This window comes from Dama dama, chromosome 12 (genome assembly GCF_033118175.1).
Source record: "Dama dama isolate Ldn47 chromosome 12, ASM3311817v1, whole genome shotgun sequence".
NCBI classification, from domain to species: Eukaryota; Metazoa; Chordata; class Mammalia; order Artiodactyla; family Cervidae; genus Dama; species Dama dama.
Genome location: NC_083692.1, coordinates 78,405,295 through 78,426,668, shown reverse-complemented (window position 1 = coordinate 78,426,668; position 21,374 = coordinate 78,405,295). Strand labels below are relative to the sequence as shown.

The 21,374-nt window shown below is 38.1% G+C and overlaps 2 gene segments (V, D, J or C); both read right to left on the bottom strand.

Annotated features, from left to right (window-relative positions):
• Nucleotides 1-3,855: 3,855 nt before the first annotated feature.
• Nucleotides 3,856-4,911, bottom strand: LOC133067395 (T cell receptor alpha variable 22-like). The segment is given in 2 exon segments: nucleotides 3,856-4,627; nucleotides 4,819-4,911. Coding segments are annotated over 2 exon segments (315 nt in total).
• Nucleotides 4,912-7,169: 2,258 nt separating this feature from the next.
• Nucleotides 7,170-8,294, bottom strand: LOC133067394 (T cell receptor alpha variable 26-1-like). The segment is given in 2 exon segments: nucleotides 7,170-7,726; nucleotides 8,170-8,294. Coding segments are annotated over 2 exon segments (453 nt in total).
• Nucleotides 8,295-21,374: the final 13,080 nt, after the last annotated feature.

Genomic DNA, 21,374 nt, shown 5'->3' with positions numbered 1-21,374 from the left:
TCTTGTAATCTACTGATTAGTCATTCATTAACCTTTACTTTCTTTTCTCCATCCAGAATCTAGTGACTGGTTTAAAATATTCACAGATCTTAAACCTTCTGGGTGAAAAGCAATCTTATCCAAAATAATTAATATATCTTTCTCTATTTTTTTGTTTTTTACTGAGTTCCAGGGCTCTACTTAGATTTTTCAATAAATAAAACTACTTCAACATGAAATGATTTTTAAAAAATCAGTCCCGGTGAAACAGATCACCAGCCCAGGTTGGATGCATGAGACAAGTGCTCGGGCCTGGTGCACTGGGAAGACCCAGAGGGATAGGGTAGAGAGGCAGGTGGGAGGGGTGATCGGGATGGGGAATACATGTAAATCCATGGCTGATTCATGTCAATGTATGACAAAAACCACTACAATATTGTAAAGTAATTAGCAAAATAAATAAATAAATAGAAGCTCAAAAGAAAAAAAAAATCAGTCCATCTGAATTTCAGAGTCTATTCAGTGGTTTGTATTTAAATGAAATTATAACAGGAATAAAATATTCTTTTGAAATCTGATATTGATTCTTATATAGTAGACTTTGAGGGGGATCAGGGTGTTCAATCCTGTTCCTCTAAATGTAGAATTGTACTTATAGACCATGTGTCCTAGAATTATCAGGTCACATTTTCTGTCTCATCGGTCCAGAGTATTCAGTCTCACTTGTCAGTCATTCATTATTATTTCTCTTTGTAAAATAAAGTTAAGATAAACATGCTGGAATTTTCTCTGATGTAATGCTATAATGCACTCTTACAAAACTTAATATCTACAGACTGCAGACACTTAGTACCTGTCAACCCCACAGAAGTTGGTGACTGAAGTTCTCTGCACTGTTTCATGTTCATGTGGAACGTAGCTGTCAGTCTTCCATTTGGTTTCATTGCTGTAATAGATGAATTAACATAAAAGAACCAAAGGCAAATAGACAAGTAGAAAAGAAAATACAGACATGTTCTAAAACAGTGCCAGTTCATGTAATTTAAGATCAAAATAACCCATGAATGAGTGAAGCAGAAAGGAAAGTTTGTATTTTCTGAGACTATTCTACTCTTCTGTCCCATTTCACTTCTGAGTGCTGACAGGCAGCGAATGCCTGGGCTTGAATTATTTGTAACTAAACAGAGGAGATCATGAATGACCACAGCAGCCTGTGCAGCAGCATGATATTATAAAATATAGATATATATTAATATTGTAATTACATATATATTAAGAAACTGATACTGATAAATCTTTTTATCAAAATACAGAGTGTAATATTACACATCAGTTTTTACATGTGCTCTTTGGTTTTGATATGAAGCTCTGTGAAGTTTTATCACATTTATAGGTTCTTGTACCACCACTAAAATCATGACACAGAATTGTTCCATTTCTCTAAAGAAACCCTCTTTGCACATCCTCCCCATCCCTGCAATTCTTTATAACCCCAGTAACTACTGATCTTTTCATCTATGTATTTTGTCCTTTTGAGAACGTTATATAAGTAGAATCATACTAGGTATATAATCATAATAATCCAATAAGTGTAATCATACACCATGTCGCCTCTGAGATTGACTTTTTTTCATTCAGCATAGCATCCTGAGATCCATCTAGGCTATATTTGTTTAGTCACTAAGTCCTGTCTGACTCTTTTATGACCCCATATACTGTAGCCGGCCAGGATCCTTTGTCTATGGAATTTCCCAGGCAAAAATACCAGACTGAGTTGCATTTCCTTCTCCAGGGAATCTTCGCAACCCAGGGATAAAACCCAGGTCCTCTGCATTACAGGCAGATTCTTTACCACTGATCTACCTAGGAAGGCCCATCTAGGCTACTAAATATATCAGTAGTCTGTTTCTTTTAATCACTACAAACTGTCACCAATTTATGATATTGATTTCAGTTTTTTTACTTTCCAGTAGTAAGAAAGCAATACACATTCAGTAGAAACCATACTTGGAATTTTTAAATTTGGTCTTTTCCCATCCTAGCAACATGTGGCGTAATATTCCCTGGTGATTCTGGGCAGCAGCAGTGAGCTGAGCTCCTGGCCAGCCCTGAAATCATGAGGGGAAACAACCGACATACTTACATTCATTCTGTACTCCCACAACCATTCTGTTTTCACTTTCATTGTGTGTGTGCTAAGTCACTGCTGTCGTGTCCAACTCTTTGTGACCCTGGACTGTAGCCCATCAGGCTCCTCTGTCCATGGAATTCTCTAGGCAAGAATACTGCAGTGGGCTGCCATGTCCCCCTCCAGGGAATCTTCCCCATCCAGGGATTGAACCTGTGTCTTTTATGTCCCCTTCATCGGCGGGCAGGTTCTTTACCACTACCATCACCTGGGAAGCCCCGCTTTCGGTAGAGTACTCAATAAATTACATGAGATTTTCAACACTTTTGTATAAAATAGACTTTGTGTTAGATGATTTCTCCCACCTGTAGGCTAATGTAAATGTTAAGCATCTTTAAGGGAGGCTGGGTTAGGTATATTAAATGCATTTTCCACCTATGATATTTTCAACTGAAAATGGTATATTGAAACATAACTCTATTGAAAGTTGAGAAAAATCTGTAAATAAGATCTCATTGTACAGAGGTATTATAGTTGCATTTACCCCGTGAAAGATTCTTGGCTGATTTCCTGTTTTTGGTGACCACAAATATAGCTGCCATGAATATTCAGGTACAGAGTTTTGTGAGAATGTTAAGTTTTTCCTTTTTCAAGCATACATACCCAGGAGTGTGTTTTGCTGAGTTGTAAGGTAAGTGAGTATTTAAGCTTAAACAAAACTCTTGTACTGTTTTCCAGAATGACTGGACCATTCACCTACCAGCAATGTATGAGTGATCTAATTTCTCTGCATCTTTGCCAGAATTTGATATTTATGATAGCTAAATCATGATGATATCTTTATGATATCTTTAATCATAATCTATCTTTATGATAGATGTGAAGTGGTATTTCTTTGTGGCTTAATTTGCACTTCCCTAACTACTAATAACACTGACCATCTCTCTATATGCTTATTTCCTTACCATACAGCTTTTCTGTAAAGTGTCTGAATCGTTTGTCCAGGTTTCAACTGGATTGTCTGTTTCTTCCTACTGAGTTTAGAACAGTTCATTGTATTCTAAATATAGTTTTTTTATGAAAATGTATTTTGCAAATATTTCCTGCCAGTTTGTGGTTTATCTTTTTCCTTCTCTTAATAGTGTTTTTCACAGAGCAAACATTTTTAATTTTGATGAAATCTAAGTTATTTATATTGTATGGATTGTGTTTTTGGTGTCATGTCAAAATTTTTTTTGTCTAACTCTAGGTCATGAAGATATTCTCTTATGTTTTTCCTAAAAGATTTATTGTTACATTTTATAGTTGGATATATGGTTCATTTTGAGACTGTACACACATTTTTTGTACAAGATATGATATTTGTGTCATTTTTCAATTATTTCCTAAGACCCTACAATCATCCCAACCTCATTTGCTCATAAGACTGTGTTGTTATCTCTATTGAATTGTCTTTGCATTTGTCAAAAAAGTTTTCCTGACCTGTGTGAATCTACTTCTACACATTTACTCAGTGACATAAACTTGTTAATGATATTCTTTCATTACATTTATAACATTATAGAGCCTGTAGAATAGTTCTCTTTTTTATTACTTATATTTATATGAATAATTCATCTTTTTTATTTTTCCCTTGATAATTATACCTAGGAATATACTGATTTTATTAATCATTTTAACAAAATTAAATTTCTGTTTCATGGTTATCACTATAGTTTTATTTGTATTTCACCAATTGAACATTTTATTATTACATCTTTCATTTTACATTGGGTTTAATTTGCTTTTCTATCATCTTTTGCTGAGTCTTCATAACAGTTTTTCAACATCTTTCTTTAGTAATATAAGTACTTAAAAAGATAAATTTTCTTCTATGTATTATTTTAGCTCCATCTCAGACATATTTATATAATGTACTCTCACAATATTTACTTTCAAATTATTTTCTAATAGCCATTGTAATTGTTTCTTTAACATAGAGTTATTTTAAAGTTAGTGCATATAATCCAAATATTTTGGAATTTCTAGAGACATCTTTTTGCACTTGATTTTCTAATCATTTTCATCTTGGTCAAAGAATAAATTCTGTATAATTCCAGTTTTATTAAATATATTAAGACTCGTTATGCACACACTGATGTGTGTGTGTGTGTATGTATGTGTTTCATCTACACAGCAGGGCGTGTCTGGAGCCTCGGCTGCAGGTTCGTGTAGAGGCCGCAGGTGCCTGGGGAGCACCGCGCTGCGCAGCACAGAACTAAGTGCCCGCGTCTGTGGTCCGCGGAGAGGAAATGTGCAGCGAGCTGCGGCGTTCTGCAGGGACTGTGGTGGCCTTTAATCTTCCATCCTGCTTTGTCCCTGAAGAAATGTAAAACAGGTGGATGAGGCGGCCCCCAGGGTTCTGAAGATACCAATTCACACTCTGTGAGGAAGTGGAAAAATTACACCGAAGCGTGTAGCTGGCTCCCTCCTGGAGACTCAGGCCTGGGGGACTCTGCTCCACATCGGCCCCTCGCACACCTGATGAGGAAAGAGAAACAGTCACTGTGAGGGTCACTGTAACTCCTACTAAACCCTGAAAGTGCCCTCCCCACCCCCACAGATGATGAGAAGGATAGACAGTCTGCAGGACTTGTCAGCTCCTCTCCCTCCCTCGACAATAGAGCAGCGCCTCACTCCTCCAGGTTCCCTGTGGGGCGGCCCCAACTCACAGCAAACCTGGGCAGACAGAAGCCCCAGCACAGCGCCTGCTAGCCTCTCCATGATGCTTCCTCTTCTTGTTGGGACATTTTCACTGCCAGACACTTCACTAAACCCTGAGGGAGTGAGTGTCATAAGTCGTTCCTGCTCCTGCAGCCAATCAGCTCACCCAACCAATCCTGCTCAGGTGAGGAGGACAGGACGCCCCACCCCCCACCGCAACCAACTCAGACTGTGCTGGCCAGGGGCGGGTGAGAGGGGGAAATAGAAAAGTCGTTATTTTATGACTTAAGGGATACTTTCTGAGAACATTTGGGAGAAGGCAGACCCCGATGAGGAATTTGGGAGAATTTTAGGGAAAAGAAAGCAAAAATTAACTGTATAGCCACATCTTCCTCTCACATGCAGTAGATTCTTCCATAATGAAATGCTTCTTCCCAGAAGTGCTGAGGATCCAGCTTTTGTTTCTCTTATGCTCTCACTTGTGGTTCTAAAGGGTGCTCATGGATCAGCACAGTATTGGAAGTTGCTCCTATTCGCTAGAATACATTGCTGTATTAAATAGTATTTTTTAATTTATTTTTAATTGGAGGATAATTGCTTTACAATGTTATGTTGGCTTCTGCCATTCAGTGATGCAAATCAGCCATAAGTATACATACGTCCCTTCCCTTTGAACCTTCCCCCCATTCCTCTAGGTTGTCACAGAGCACCGTGTTGAGCTCCCTGCATCATACAGCAACTTCCCACGAGCTATCTCTTTTGCATATAGTAATGTATACATTTCAATGCTATTCTCAATTCATCCCACCCTCTCCTTCCCCTACTGTGTCCAAAGTCTGTTTTCTATGTTTGCATCTCTATTTTTGTCCTGCAAATAGGGTCCATCAATAGATGAATGGATAAAGAAGTTGTGGTACCTATATACAATGGAATATTACTCAGCCATAAAAAACACATTTGAAACAGTTCTAGTGATGTGGATGAAACTAGAGCCTGTTAAACAAAGTGAAGTAAGTCAGAAAAAGAAAAACAAATATCACATATTAATACATATATATGGATTCTATAAAAATGGTACTGATTACTTTAAAAGTTATATATATTTATTTTAGACTAGGGCTGCATACAGAGCAATTTTAGTTATCTTAACCACTAACTGAACATTGAAAACTGAATTGTAGTTGTTTTGCTTTTTAAAAACATCTATAATTTTAAAATAAATTATTTTAAAGAAAATTTATCTTAACCACTAACTGAACATTGAAAACTGAATTGTAGTAGTTTTGCTTTTTAAAAACATCTATAATTTTAAAATAAATTATTTTAAAGAAAATTTCTATTGTAAATACATGTTTTAAACTGTTGATTACTAGTTTTGTATTCTGCTTGTTAATTTTAGTAAACTATTTTAGAGAAAAATATTTCTTTTTGAAACCATATGAAGATAATTTTAGTTTGTGCTCTTATCTCAGACTCTGTAAATAATATCGATTCTCTGTCAGTAGATTTGGGGGTAAAAGGTATGGAAGACGAGGACCTGTATAATTTTACTGCAGTGGAAGTGAAGTGATCTGCAGGCACTAACATTCAGATGGACTGTTCAAGGATGGTTCAATAGTAGCAGCATGTAGGCCTGGTTGCTCCAAGGCATGTGGGATCTCAGTTCTCCAACCAGGGACTGAACCTGTGACCCCTGCATTGGCAGGCAGATTCTTTACCACTGAGCCACCAGGGTAAGACCCATGTGCTGCTTGCACACCTGCATGCTAAGTCGCTTCAGTCATGTTCAACTCTTTGAAACTCTAGGGTCTGTAGTCCGCCAGGCTCTTGTGTCCATGGAATCCCCCAGGGAAGAATACTGGAGTGGGTTGCCATGCCCTCCTCCAGGGGATCTTCCCAACCCTGGGATCAAACCCTTGTCTCTCTCCTGCAGCTCCTGCAGTAGGCAGATTCTTTACTGCTGAGCCAAAGGGGAAGCCCCATGTACTGCTTAGGGAATATAAAAAGTGATGAAAACTCTTTAGAGAAGCAGGGTTTCCAGACCCGCCTAGAAAGTGAAAAATTATTATTCACTTAATTTTTGTTTCTTTCAAAAGATTTCTTCATGGGAAATATGAATGTTCTAGACTAGCAACAATAACAATTTCAGATTTTTCACAGAGAAAGAGGGGTTTGTTTCTGGTAAGTGGAACAACTATAACACATCACAGTCCAGACTTGGCCCTGGATCCAAGTGAAAGAAACCTTTGGTACAAGAAGTATTTGTATGTTTCCCACTTCTTATGTTGGGACTAGTGCACTAAAACCAACATTTGATTGACATGAAGAGGAGCCACAACAAATTATTAACACCTCTTACTTTATTGCTGTGCTAAAATTATAATTCTAAGACCCCTCAAAATTCTTCTCAGCTGCATCAATAAACTAGGTGCTTATTCCATGTCCTCTTTTTCTTCTTTTCTTTATCCATCTTCTTTCATTTCCCTTCCCTTCTTTTTCCTCATCTCTTACTGCTCTCTGACTCTCCTTCCAGATGACTCCAGATTTGCTCTCATGATTGCTCCCCCACTGTGTCCACCCTACTTCCCACCAGAGACACTGCACAGGTGCAGCCCCGTCTGTCCCCGTGTGCCCCACTCAGGACGCAGTAGTACACAGCGGTGTCTCTCAGGGTGACCTGGGGCAGGACCAAGGCGCTGGACTTTCTGTCTGAAGCTGTGGTCAGAGAGGCCATGCTGTTCACTGTGTCTCGTAAGCCATGAATGACATACTGTGGACTCTGATTGGGATTTTGCCGATACCAATGTATATAGTCAGCTCCACTGATGGTAGAGTGGTTACAAGGCAGGTTTACATTTTCTCCTTCAGCACAATCCGTGGAGCTGAGCTGGGTGGTCTTAGTATTAATCACAGTCCCTAAAGGGTCAAGAAAATAAAATTAGCCCCTGACCACAAATCAGTGTAATCGTGTGGATCAAGTGTACAACATTCCCATAACTGTCTGGACCCACCCCCTACTCCAGTGTTTTTATCTATGTCCTGCAAAGTATCATTGGTGTTTATTATATAGAGACCAAAGACATATGGCAAGAATCTGAGACTCTATAGCCTTTACCTCATGAGTCCTTTGCTCAGTAAACACAGGGATTTCTTACAAACTGGTTACTGCTAAGTGCTCTTCTGGGATCATGGCTATGATTTAACCTGTCATGTAGAAGTTTGTGCTCCCTAGCAAATGCGTAGATCAGTTCTCAATTCCATCGTTATGAGGCTGAATAGGGCACAGGGAGAGCAGAGAACAAATAACACTTCATGGCCCTTTGCCCTCAAGTCATCCCTTGTAGACACAGAGCACTTACCCAAGGTCAGAAACACGGTTACTCCAGTCACCAGCCTCATACTCCAAGGACACACCAGCCTCACACTCCAAGGACACACCAGGATCATGGGCTCACAGCTCAGACTTGTGTCTGCTCCTGGGTTTGTTTCCACAGAACAGAAACAACTACTGCTGGTAGAGACTTAGAACCAGAGCAGGTATCAGTGTGTTGTTGCCAGGAACTGTCAGCCAATGATCAAGCAGTTCCTTATCTAGATCTTCCCGCCCTGTTTAGTCATGTCCCCTAAAGAAGGAGAGACATCCCCAACTCACAGTGTGTCTGCTGCCATCCTCTGTGAAGTTTAAAGCCTGGCTCTGTAAAAGGAACACCAATCACAATGATATCTAGAGCCATTGTCCTATCATTTGGTTCCTTAAAGAAATTGGCTGGTGTTCTATGAAGCTTATGAAAAACATTAATTAATACCAGAAAACTGTACTGAGCTATGTATTGTAAGGAGATGAAAATTTCCATCCATATTCCAGAAAATGCATGTGAAACTCCAGAGCAGGCAGTGATGTTCTCTGGAGGACAGAAAATATTAATAATGCTGAGACTAAAGATATGCAACCGGGAGTTCTGGGCTCCTGTAAAGAAAGATCCTTGAAATCATGTGTCTACCACCATCTAGGTAAACATTTCTCAATGCATCTGTTCTTGATATAGTAACTGATGACTCAGATGGTGTCCGCCTCACTCTTCTTGAAGAGTGATCTTTAATCCTCATGTTCTCTATGCCCATGCTTGTAGGCGCTGTGCACCAAGGATGCTGAAGCAGAGAGAAAGACAGGAAGGAATGCAAACAAAGTCGGGGTGGGGTGTAGAGTGGGTGTAAGTTGTAGAAAAAGTCAGGGGAAGGGATAAAAGCATAAGTAATAGGGAAGGGAAAGATAATCAGAGGAGGGAAACAGAGAAAGCAGTGTCAGGAAGGTACATGGAAAAGGCTTAGGCTGTTGGGCTAAGATGCGCGGAATCCTTGGCCGCGGACCCTCAGCCAGGGATTATAAAGTACAAGCTGTCAAAGGGAATAACATCTTCCCAGTGTTGGGATGTTGGGATCACAGTAAAGTCTCTGTCAGGAAAGACCACTCATTCCAACTCCACTGATCACAGAGGGTGGTTCCGTCTGAATCCTTCCTTCATCATCTTTCTACTCTCATCAACTCAAAAATGGCCTCACTCCTCCATTCTAGTCTCTGCAAATGGCAAGACAGGTGGTCTATAAACCCAACAACCATCTCTTCCCTCAAAACTGAACTATGTGTAATATATCGCGTGTCACCTGTTATGTAAAGGACCAGTATGGGTGGTGGAGAAGTTATGCTCAAATATGGAGAGCAGATATTTTTTATACGCAAAATAAGCAAAATACTAAAACACTGAAAGGTGTGTTGGAATAAATACCTTTTCAAATAAAAGCATGCAAAGCTGTAGCTTTTAAATGTACAGACATCCTGCTCAGAAATATCTAAATTGATGGTGGGAGACATCAGAACCTGATATTGTGAAATGCACTGAATTAGAGACGCAGCGTTTAGAGGGAATGGCTTCTGTTGGGACTGTGGATGGAATCTACCAGAACAGTTTGATCTTACTCTTCATTACTTTTGAATTTCTACTTCCTTTTCTCTTTCTTTTATTTTTTTTTTTTCTGGAAATATTTCAGAAATAAAAGTGACTTTGTTGTTCAGCATAAAGGTATTCTAACAACAGGGTAACTCATCCTTTTTAACATGAAAATAAACATTTAAACATTAAAAAAGAGAGAGAGAGAGAATGGAAGTATGTCGTTTTTCCTTTTTCTTTGGCACATCAATGGAAAACTCGTTTCCCTTTCCCTCTCCCAGAAAGGACCACCGTTTTCAGTTGAAGCAGCCCCCTCCAGTGACTGAGTAAATGAACTGCAGAACTAAACCCAGGCCAAAAGCCCACTGGTGTGGCTCAGGAGTAAAGAGTCTGCCTGCCAGTGGAGAAGATGCCGGAGATGCAGGTTTAGCCTCTGAGTAGGGAAGATCCCCTGGAGGAGGAAATGGCAATGCACTCCAGTATTCTTGCCCGAAGACTTCCATGGACAGAGGAGCCTGGCAGTCTACAACAGTTCATGGGGTCTCAAAAAGTTGGACATGACTGAACACTATAGCACTACTATGTAATCTTTTAAAAGGGGGCTTCCCAGATGGCTTAGCAGTAAGAATCCACCTGCCAGTGTAGGAGATGCAGGAGACATGGGTTCGATCCCTGGACCAGGAAGATACCTGTAGAAGGAAATCACAACCCACTCCAGTGTTCTCACCTGGGAAATCCCACGGAGTGTAGACCACCAGGCTCCTCTGTCCATGGCATTTCCCAAACTCGAACACCACTGAGCATGCAAGCTTTGGAAAAGCTCAAATTTGAAGGTAAAAGAAGTAACCTAAATGTTGATTGACAGAGGAGTGTATAAAGAAGATATGGTGTATATACACAATGAAATATTGCTCAGCCATTAAAAAGAATGAAATAATGCCATCTGTAGCAACATGGATGGACCTAGAGTTTCATACTGAGTGAAGTAAGTCAGACAGAGAAGGAGAAATATCATATGGCATCCCTTATATGTGAGATCTAAAAAGAAATGATACAAATGAACTTTCTTACAAAATAGAACGAGACTCACAGACTTAGAAAACAAATGTATGGTTGTCATAAGGAGAAAGGGATAGTTAGGGAATTTGGGATGGTCATGTATACACTGCTATATTTAAAATGGATAACCAACAAGGACCTCAACATTACATGGATGGGAGGGGAATCTGGGGAAGAATGGATACATGTACATGTATGCCTGGGTCCCTTCACTGTTCGCCTGAAACTATCACAACATTGTCATTGGCTATACCTCAATACAAAATCAAAAGTTCAAAAGAAAAATAAATCTTAGCTGTAAAACCTTTGTACTCACCTGTGTTTTCTTAGCCATCAATTATTTTTGACTGTTTTATTTCAGTAAAACCTCTACTATGATTCTCATTATTGACATCTCTTTCATTTTTCCATTTGTCTTTAATCTTCCCATATTTAAAGGTTACTTCAAAAGTCCACATAATTCAAGCATTTATAAGAGAGGTTGTTATAGTCTGGGAACTCAAGAATGTTTCCTGAATGAATAGTTGAATCTATATTTATGAATTTAGTGAAAGAAAGAAATTGTGCTGAGCCACTATTCTGAAAACAATCTGCCAATTTTATGGAAAGCATGTTAAACAAAAAGACTCTAACAGGATAAGTAAAGGGTTATAATTATGGGCAAATTCAATAATAGGGAAAAAACATTCAAAATCTAAGATGCAGGAAAATTATATTGAAGACATGGGAGTAAACATCGTGGTAATCATGCTTCATTCATTTAACAAATATTCATAAGTATTTACTGGGAGCCTGTTCTGTGGCAAATCACACACACACACATGCACACACACACATAAGCCAACAAGCACTACTACTGAAAATATAAGAACAAATAAAAATGAATTATTTATAGTAAGTATGAATGTATTAGTTAATTATATTAGTATAAAGCAGAAGAAAAGCAATTACCAGTACATTTTTTGTTTGTGGGGTTCTTTGCCTTTGTTTTTAGAAGATGGTAAAAATGACTACCACATGTCCTTTTAAATAATACTGAAAACCAAAAAATACTCTGTATGACCATGAGGAATCTAAAAATGTTATCTTGCCTATAGGTTCTTTTCAGAGTTCTTAATTTTATAGGATTATATCTCTAAGACCATATGAGGTGAGGTTATCTTCCTTTGCTTGATGAAAACTAAAATAATGCCCATAACTTACTTTCAGAAAATCAAGATAACTTGATGAAATGCTAATACCTCTGTATGATGAATACTTTCAGCAGTCCAGAAATGGAAGAGAAATTCCTGAATATAATAAAGAGTATCAATGAAAATATCAAAAATCAATATTATTCTCTAAAGGATCACAAACAAGACAGGTAGACTATCACTGCTTCTATTCACTGTCTTCCTGAAGGGCCTGGCATCAAACCAGGAAAGGAAATAAGATGTATTAAGTCTGAAAAGAGACAAATAAGCCATTTTTATTTATAGGTGCATGTAGAAAATACAAAGGAGTATATAAGCAAACTACAAGAGCTAAAATAGGGGAATTAAAACAGTCACTAAAGACAAATATAAATTTTATTTCTAGATACTAGTGAAATAATTAGAAAGTGAAATTTAAATTTCATTTATTAAATACATGGAAATTAATTTAACACAAGGTATACAGTCGACTCTTGAGAGTCCCTTGGACTGCAAGGAGATCCAACAAGTCCATCCTAAAGGAGATCAGTCCTGGATGTTCATTGGAAGGACTGATGCTGAAGCTGAAACTCCAATCCTTTGGCCACCTCATGTGAAGAGTTGACTCATTGGGAAAGACCCTGATGCTGGGAGGGATTGGGGGCAGGAGGAGAAGGGGACGACAGAGGATGAGATGTCTGGATGGCATCACCAACTCGATGGACATGAGTTTGAGCAAACTCTAGGAGTTGGTGATAGATAGGGAGACCTGGCGTGCTGCGATTCATGGGGTCGCAGAAAGTCAGACACAACTGAGAGACTGAACTGAACTGAACTGAATACAGTCCTCTACCAAAAAAAAAAAAATTAGGATCTACATAAAAGGGAATAACATAAGATTCCATATGTCAAGATATAAATTGTCCCAAATGAATCCATAAATTCAACACAAGCCCATTCCAACTGCTAGCAATGTGTTTTGGTAGACAATGAGAGGCTAATTCTATAAGTTTGGTGGAAATTCAAAAAGACCTAAAATAAACCTTGAAAAAGAAGAAAAGCTTGAATTACATTTCCAGATATCAAAATGTATATGAAGCCCCAGTAATTAGGACAGAATGTTCTGTTGGAAAAGGATAAAATAAAGATGAGTAAGCAGGATCAAATCCAAAAATAGGCCCATATGTATACATCATCAATTGGTTTTCTCCAAAGGTGTTTATGCAATTCTATGGGGAAAAAGATGGTCTTTTGGGGATAACAGCTAGTGTTAGTTGCTCAGCCATGTCTGATTCTTTGTGATGTCATAAACTGTAGCTCGTCGGCCTCCTCTGTCCATGCGATTCTCCAGGCAAGAATAATGGAGTGGGTTGCCCTGCTCTTCTCCAAGGGATCCTCCTGACCCAGGGATTGAACCCAGGTCTCCCACACTGCAGGCAGACTCTTTCTCAGCCACCTGGGAAGCCCCCACCCTGTGCTGAGACCACACAAACACTAGAATGTGCTCTTAGTGATACCTTACTGTGGTTTTCATTGCATTTCTGCAATTTCTGGTTATTTGCATCTTTTGAAAGTACCTTGACTCCTTCCTCATAACATAAAAAAATTAACTCTAGAAGGATACAAGTTCTAAATGTGATCAGTAAAACTATAAAACTTCTTAAAAAATACAAGAGAATTTCTTTATAAGTTTGACAGCATAGATTCCTTCAAAAGCACACACACAAACCCAATCAGAAAAGGAAAAATATTACATTTCACTCTTTCAAAATTAAATATATATGTTCCCCAAATACACCACTAAGAGAATGAAAACACAAGTTATAGACTGGGTTAAAATATTTGTGTTATGTATATCTGATACAGGCTTCCCAGGTGGCTCCATGGGTAAAGAATCTGCCTGAAATGCAGGAGATGCAGGAGATGTGGGTTCAGTCCCTGGCTTGGGAAGATCCCCTGGAGGAGGGCATGGCGACCCACTCCAGTATTCTTGCCTGGAGAATCCCCATGGACACAGAAGCCTGGCAGGCTACAGTCCATAGGGTGGCAAAGAGTAGGATATGACTGAAGTGGATTGAGCACATATACATGCATGTATCTGGTAAACAACTTGAATACAGAATAAGAAACATGCCCATATATTTTAAAATGGTAAAAATAAATAATCTACAACCTAAAAATACATAAGCAAATGATGCAAAGTGATACTTCTCAAAAGAAATCACCCAAATGGCCAATAAGCTTAGGAAAATGTGTTCAACACCATTACTCATCAACAAATGTAAATTAAATCCACCTTGTGCTCCTTCCCTCCCCGCTGAGTCATTCAGTTTTGTACAACTCTTTGCAACCCCATGGACTGTAGTTTGCCAGGCTCCTCTGTCCATGGAATTCTGCAGGTAAGAATACTGGAGTGGGTTGGCATTCCCTTCTCCAGAGGATCATCCAGACCCAGGATCGAACCGCAGTCTCCCATACTGCAGGCCGAACTGTCTCAGCCACCTGGGAAGCCCCCACCTTGGGCTGCTACCACACAAACACTAGATTAGTGATATCTTAGTGATATCTTATTGTGGTTTTAATTGTATTTCTCTGATGATTTATGATGTTGGATATATTTTTATATGCTTATTTGCTATCTGTATACTTCTTTAGTGAAATAGCTCTTTGCCCATGGTCTAAGTGAAATGTTTGCCTTATTTAAATACTGTTCAGCTCTGAGAGTTATTTATATATTCTAGATACTAGTTCCTTGTGGAATATATGGCTTCCAAACAATAGTTTTTCACAGTTGGTAGCTTGTCTTTTCATTCTCTTACAGGTTGCTTTGCAGGGCAAAGGATCTTAATTTTGAAATCTAGTTTGTCATTTTTTAAAAATTTTATTGACTGTTCTTATGTTGTCAAGTTCAAAAACTCTTGGCCCATACACATATCAAAATTTTGTCCTGTAGTTTTTCCTATTTTTTTTTTTTTATAATTTAACATTTTACATTTAAGCCTGTGATCCATTTTAAAGAACGTATGTATGAAGTGTGAGACCTGAATCAAGGTTAACTTTTCCTGCCAATTGACTTCAACTTTTTCCAACACTATCTGTTGAAAGAGTTATCTTTCTTCTATTGAATTTATTTGGCAGTTTGCCAGAAAAGGTCAGTTGGGTATATTTGTGTGGATGTATTTTCTCTGTACATTTCCACTGAACTGTGTGTTTATTCCTGCACCAGTACTAAATAACCTCAATGACTGTAGCCTGAAATCAGATTGACCGATTGTTCTGACTTCTTATTTTTTCAAGATTTTTTTTCATTAATTTATATTAGTTGAAGGCTAATTATTTTACAATATTGTAGTGGTTTTTGCCATACATTGATATGAATCAGCCATGGATTTGCATGTGTTCCCCTTCCTGAACCCCCCTCCCACCTCCCTCCCCATCCCATCCCTCTGGGTCATCCTAGTGCACCATCCCTGATCACTTGTCTCATGCATCCAACCTGGACTGGTGATCTGTTTCACAGTTGATAATATACATATTTCAATGTTATTTTTTCAGATAATCCCACCCTCACCTTCTCCTACAGAGTCCAAAAGTCTGTTCTAACATCTGTGTAGTTTTTTCTGTCTTGCATATAATGTTATCATTACCATCATTCTAAATTCCATATATATGCATTAGTATACTGTATTGGTGTTTTTCTTTCTGGCTTACTTCACTCTGTATAATGGGCTCCAGTTTCATCCATCTCATTTGAACTGATTCAAATGTATTCTTTTTTTTCCCATTTATTTTTATTAGTTGGAGGCTAATTACTTTACAATATTATAGTGGTTTTTTGCCATACATTGACATGAATCAGCCATGGATTTACATGTGTTCCCCATCCCAATCCTCTCTCCCACCTACCTCTCCATCCCATCACTCTGGGTCTTCCCAGTGCACCAGCCCTGAGCACTTGTCTCATGCATCTAACCTGGGCTGGTGATCTGTTTCACACTTGATAGTATACTTGTTTCAATGCTGTTCTCTCAGAACATCCCACCCTTGCCTTCTCCCACAGAGTCTAAAAGTCTGTTCTGTACATCTGTGTCTCTTTTTCTGTTTTGCATATAGTGTTATCATAACCATCTTTTTAATTCCATATATATGCATTAGTATACTATATTGGTGTTTATCTTTCTGGCTTACTTCACTCTGTATAATGGGCTCCAGTTTCATCCATCTCATTAGAACTGATTCAAATGAATTCTTTTTAATGGCTGAGTAATATTCCATAGTGTATATGTACCACAGCTTTCTTATCCATTCATCTGCTGATGAGCATCTAGGTTGTTTCCATGTCCTGGCTCTTATAAACAGTGCTGCGATGAACATTGGGGTACACGTGTCTCTTTCAGTTCTGGTTTCCTCGGTGTGTATGCCCAAGAGTGGGATTGCTGGGTCATATGGCAGTTCTAGTTCCAGTTTTTTAAGGAATCTCCACACTGTTCTCCATAGTGGCTGTACTAGTTTGCATTCCCACCAACAGTGTAAGAGGGTTCCCTTATCTCCACACCTTCTCCAGCATTTATTGCTTATAGACTTTTGGATAGCAGCCATTCTGACTGGCATGAAATGGTAACTCATTTTGGATTTGATTTGCATTTCTCTGATAATGAGTGATGTTGAGCATCTTTTCATATGTTTGTTAGCCCTCTGTGTATCTTCTTTGGAGAAATGTCTGTTTAGTTCTTTGGCCCATCTTTTGATTGGGTCGTTTATTTTTCTGGAATTGAGCTGCAGGAGTTGCTTGTATATTTTTGAGATTAATTCTCTGTTTGTTGCTTTGTTTGCTATTATTTTCTCCCATTCTGAAGGCTGTCTTTTCACCTTGCTTATAGTTTCCTTTGTTGTGCAAAAGCTTTTAAATTTAATTAGGTTCCATTTGTTTATTTTTGCTTTTATTTCCAATATTCTGGCAGGTGGGTCATAGAGGATCTTGCTGTGATTTATGTCGGAGAATGTTCTACCTATGTTCTCCTCTAGGACTCTTATAGTTTCTGGTCTTACGTTAGATCTTTAATCCATTTTGAGTTTATTTTTGTGTATGGTGTTAGAACGTGTTCTAGTTTCATTCTTCTACAAGTGGTTGACCAGTTTTCCCAGCACCACTTGTTAAAGAGGTTTTCTTTTTTCCATTGTATATTCTTGCCTCTTTTGTTGAAGATAAGGTGTCCATAAGTACGTGGATTTACCTCTGGGCTTTCTGTTTTGTTCCATTGACCTATATTTTTGTCTTTGTGCCAGTACCATACTGTCCTGATGACTGTGGCTTTATAGTAGGGTTGAAGTCAGGCAGGTTGATTCCTCCAGTTCCATTCTTCTTTCTCAAGATTACTTTGGCTATTCGAGGTTTTTTGTATTTCCATACAAATTGTGAAATTATTTGTTCTAGTTCTGTGAAAAATACCGTTGGTAGCTTGATAGGGATTGCAATGAATCTATAGAATGCTTTGGGTAGTAAACTCATTTTCACTATATTGATTCTTCCAACCCATGAAATAATGGTATATTTCTCAATCTATTTGTGTCCTCTTTGATGTCTTTCATCAGTGTTTTATAGTGTTCTATATATAGTCTTTTGCTTCTTTAGGTATATATATTCCTAAGTATTTTATTCTTTTTGTTGCAATGGTGAATGGTATTGTTTCCTTAATTTCTCTTTCTGTTTTCTCATTGTTGGTGTATACGAATGCAAGGGATTTCTGTGTGTTAATTTTATATCCTGCAACTTTACTATATTCACTGATTAGCTCTAGTAATTTTCTGGTAGAGTCTTTAGAGTTTTCTATGTAGAGGATCATGTCATTTGCAAACAGTGAGAGTTTTACTTCTTCCTTTCCTATCTGGATTCCTTTTATTTCTTTTTCTGTTCTGATTGCTGTGGCCAAAACTTCCAAAGCTATGTTGAATAGTAGTGGTGAGAATGGGCACCCTTGCCTTGTTCCTGACTTTAGGGGAAATGCTTTCCACTTTTCACCATTGAGGATAATGTTTGCTGTGGGTTTGTCATATATAGCTTTTATTATGTAAGGGATGGTCCTCTATTACTGCTTTCTAGAGAGTTTTTTTTTTTTTTTAATCATAAATGGATGTTGAATTTTGTCAAAGGCTTTTTCTGCATCTGTGAGATAATCATATGGTTTTTATCTTTCAATTTGTTAATGTGGTGTATTACATTGATTGCTTTGTGGATACTAAAGATTCCTTGCATTCCTGGGATAAAGCCCACTTGGTCATGATGTATGATCTTTTTAATATGTTGTTGGATTCTGTTTGCTAGAATTTTGTTAAGGATTTTTGCATCTATGTTTATCAGTGATATTGGCCTGTAGTTTTCTTTTTTTGTGTCATCTTTGTCTGGTTTTGGTATAAGGGTGATGGTGATCTCATAGAATAAGTTTGGAAGTTTGCCTTCTGCAATTTTCTGGAAGAGTTTGAGTAAGATAGGTGTTAGCTCTTCTCTAAATTTTTGGTAGAATTCAGCTGTGAAGCCATCTGGTCCTGGGCTTTTGTTTGCTGGAAGATTTCTGATTACATTTTCGATTTCTGTGCTTGTGATTGGTCTGTTAAGATCTTCTATTTCTTCCTGGTTCAGTTTTGGAAAGTCATACTTTTCTAAGAATTTGTCCATTTCTTCCAAGTTGTTCATTTCATTGGCATAGAGCTGCTGGTAGTAGTCTCTTATGATGCTTTGTATTTCAGTGTTATCTGTTATGATCTCTCCATTTTCATTCCTAATTTTGTTGATTTGGTTCTTCTCCCTTTGTTTCTTGATGAGTCTGGCTAACGGTCTGTCATTTTATTTACCTTTTCAAAAGAACAGCTTTTAGCTTTGTTGATTTTTGCTATGGTCTCTTTTGTTTCTTTTGCATTTATTTCTGCCCTAATTTTTAAGATATCTTTCCTTCTACTAACCTTGGGATTCTTCATTTCTTCCTTCTCTAGTTGCTTTAGGTGTAGAGTTAGGTTATTTATTTGACTTTTTTCTTGTTTCTTGAGGTAAGCCTGTATTGCTATGAACCTTCCCCTTAGCACTGCTTTTACACTGTCCCATAGGTTTGGGGTTGTGTTTACATTTTCATTCATTTCTATGCATATTTTGATTTCTTTTTTTATTTCTTCTATGATTTGTTGGTTATTCAGAAGCGTGTTATTTAGCCTCCATATGTTGGAATTTTTTATAGTTTTTTTTTTTCCCCCCTGTAATTGAGATCTAATCTTACTGCACTGTGGTCAGAAAAGATGACTGGGATGATTTCAGTTTTTTTCAATTTACCAAGGCTAGATTTATGGCCCAGGATGTGACCTATTCTGGAGAATGTTCCGTGTGCACTTGAGAAAAAGGTGAAATTGATTGTTTTGGGGTGAAATGTCCTATAGATATCAATTAGGTCTAGCTGGTCCATTGTGTCATTAAAGTTTGTATTTCCTTGTTAATTTTCTGTTTACTTGATCTATCCATAGGTGTGAGTGGGGTTTTAAAGTCTCCCACTATTATTGTGTTATTGTTAATTTCCCGTTTCATACTTGTTAGCATTTGCCTTTCATATTGCGGTGCTCCTATGTTGGGTGCATATATATTTATAATTGTTATATCTTCTTCTTGGATTGATCCTTTGATCATTATGTAGTGTCCTTCTTTGTCTCTTTTCACAGCCTTTATTTTAAAGTCTGTTTTATCTGATATGAGTATTGCAACTCCTGCTTTCTTTTGATCTCTGTTTGCGTGAATCTTTTTTTCTCAGCCCTTCACTTTCAGTCTGTATGTGTCCCTTATTTTGAGGTGGGTCTCTTGTAGACAACATATATAGGGGTCTCACTTTTGTATCCATTTAGCCACTCTTTGTCTTTTGGTTGGGGGATTCAACCCATTTACATTTAAGGTAATTATTGATAAGAATGGCCCCATTGCCATTTGCTTTGTTGTTTTCAGTTTGTGTTCATACAACCTTTCTGTGTTTCCTGTCCAGAGAAGATCCTTTAGCACTTGTTGAAGAGCTGTTTTGGTGGTGCTGAATTCTCTCAGCTTTTGCTTGTCTCTAAAGCTTTTGAATTCTATTCATATCTGAATGAGATCCTTGCTGGGTACAGTAGTCTCGGTTGTAGTTTATTCTATTTCATTACTTTAAGTATGTCCTGTCATTCCCTTCTGGCCTGAAGAGTTTCTATTGAAAGATCAGCTGTCATCCTTATGGGAATCGCCTTGTGTGTTATATACTGTTTCTCCCTTGTTGCTTTTAATATTTGTTCTTTGTGTTTGATCTTTGTTAATTTTATTAATATGTGTCTTATGGTTTTTCCAGTGGTCATGTACGGATGTGAGAGTTGGACTGTAAAGAAAGCTGAGCACCGAAAAATTGATGCTTTTGAACTGTGGTGTTGGAGAAGACTCTTGAGAGCCCCTTGTACTGTAAGGAGATCCAACCAGTCCATCCTAAAGGAGATCAGCCCTGGGTGTCCATTGGAAGGACTGATGCTGAAGCTGAAACTCCAATACTTTGGCCACCTCATGCGAAGAGTTGACTCATTGGAAAAGACCCTGATGCTGGGAGCGATTGAGGGCGGGAGGAGAATGGGACGACAGAGGATAAGATGGCTGGATGGCATCACCAACTCGATGGACATGAGTTTGAGTAAACTCTAGGAGTTGGTGATAGACAGGGAGTCCTGGCGTGCTGTGATTTTGCGGTCTCAAAGAGTCAGATACGGCTGAGCGACTGAACTTAACTGAACTGAAGGGGGTTTCGCCGTGGGTTTATCCTGTTTGGGACGCTCTGTGGGTTTCTTGGACCTGTTTGACTATTTCCTTCCCCATTTTAGGGAAGTTTTCAGCTATTATCTCCTCGAGTATTTTCTCAGGGCCTTTCTTTTTGTCTTCTGCTTCTGGGACTGCTATGATTCAATGTTGGGGCATTTCACGTTGTCCCAGAGGTCCCTGAGGTTGTCCTCATTTCTTTTATTTATTTATTTATTTTTATTATTATTATTATTTTTTTTTCCAGTGGGTTTTGTCATACATTGATAGTCCTCATTTCTTTTCATTCTTTATTCTTTTTTTCCTCTCTGCTTCATTTATTTCCACCATTTTATCTTCTACCTCACTTATCCTAGCTTCTGCCTCCGTTATTCTACTGTTGGTTCCTTCTAGAGTGTTTTTGACCTCATTTATTGCATTATTCATTTTAATTGACTCTTTTTTATTTCTTCTAGGTTCTTGTTAAACATTTCTTGCATCTTCTCAATCCTTGTCTCCAGGCTATTTATCTGTAACTCTATTTTGTTTTCAAGATTTTGGATCATGTTTATTATCATTATTCTAAATTTTTTTCAGGTAGATTCCTTATC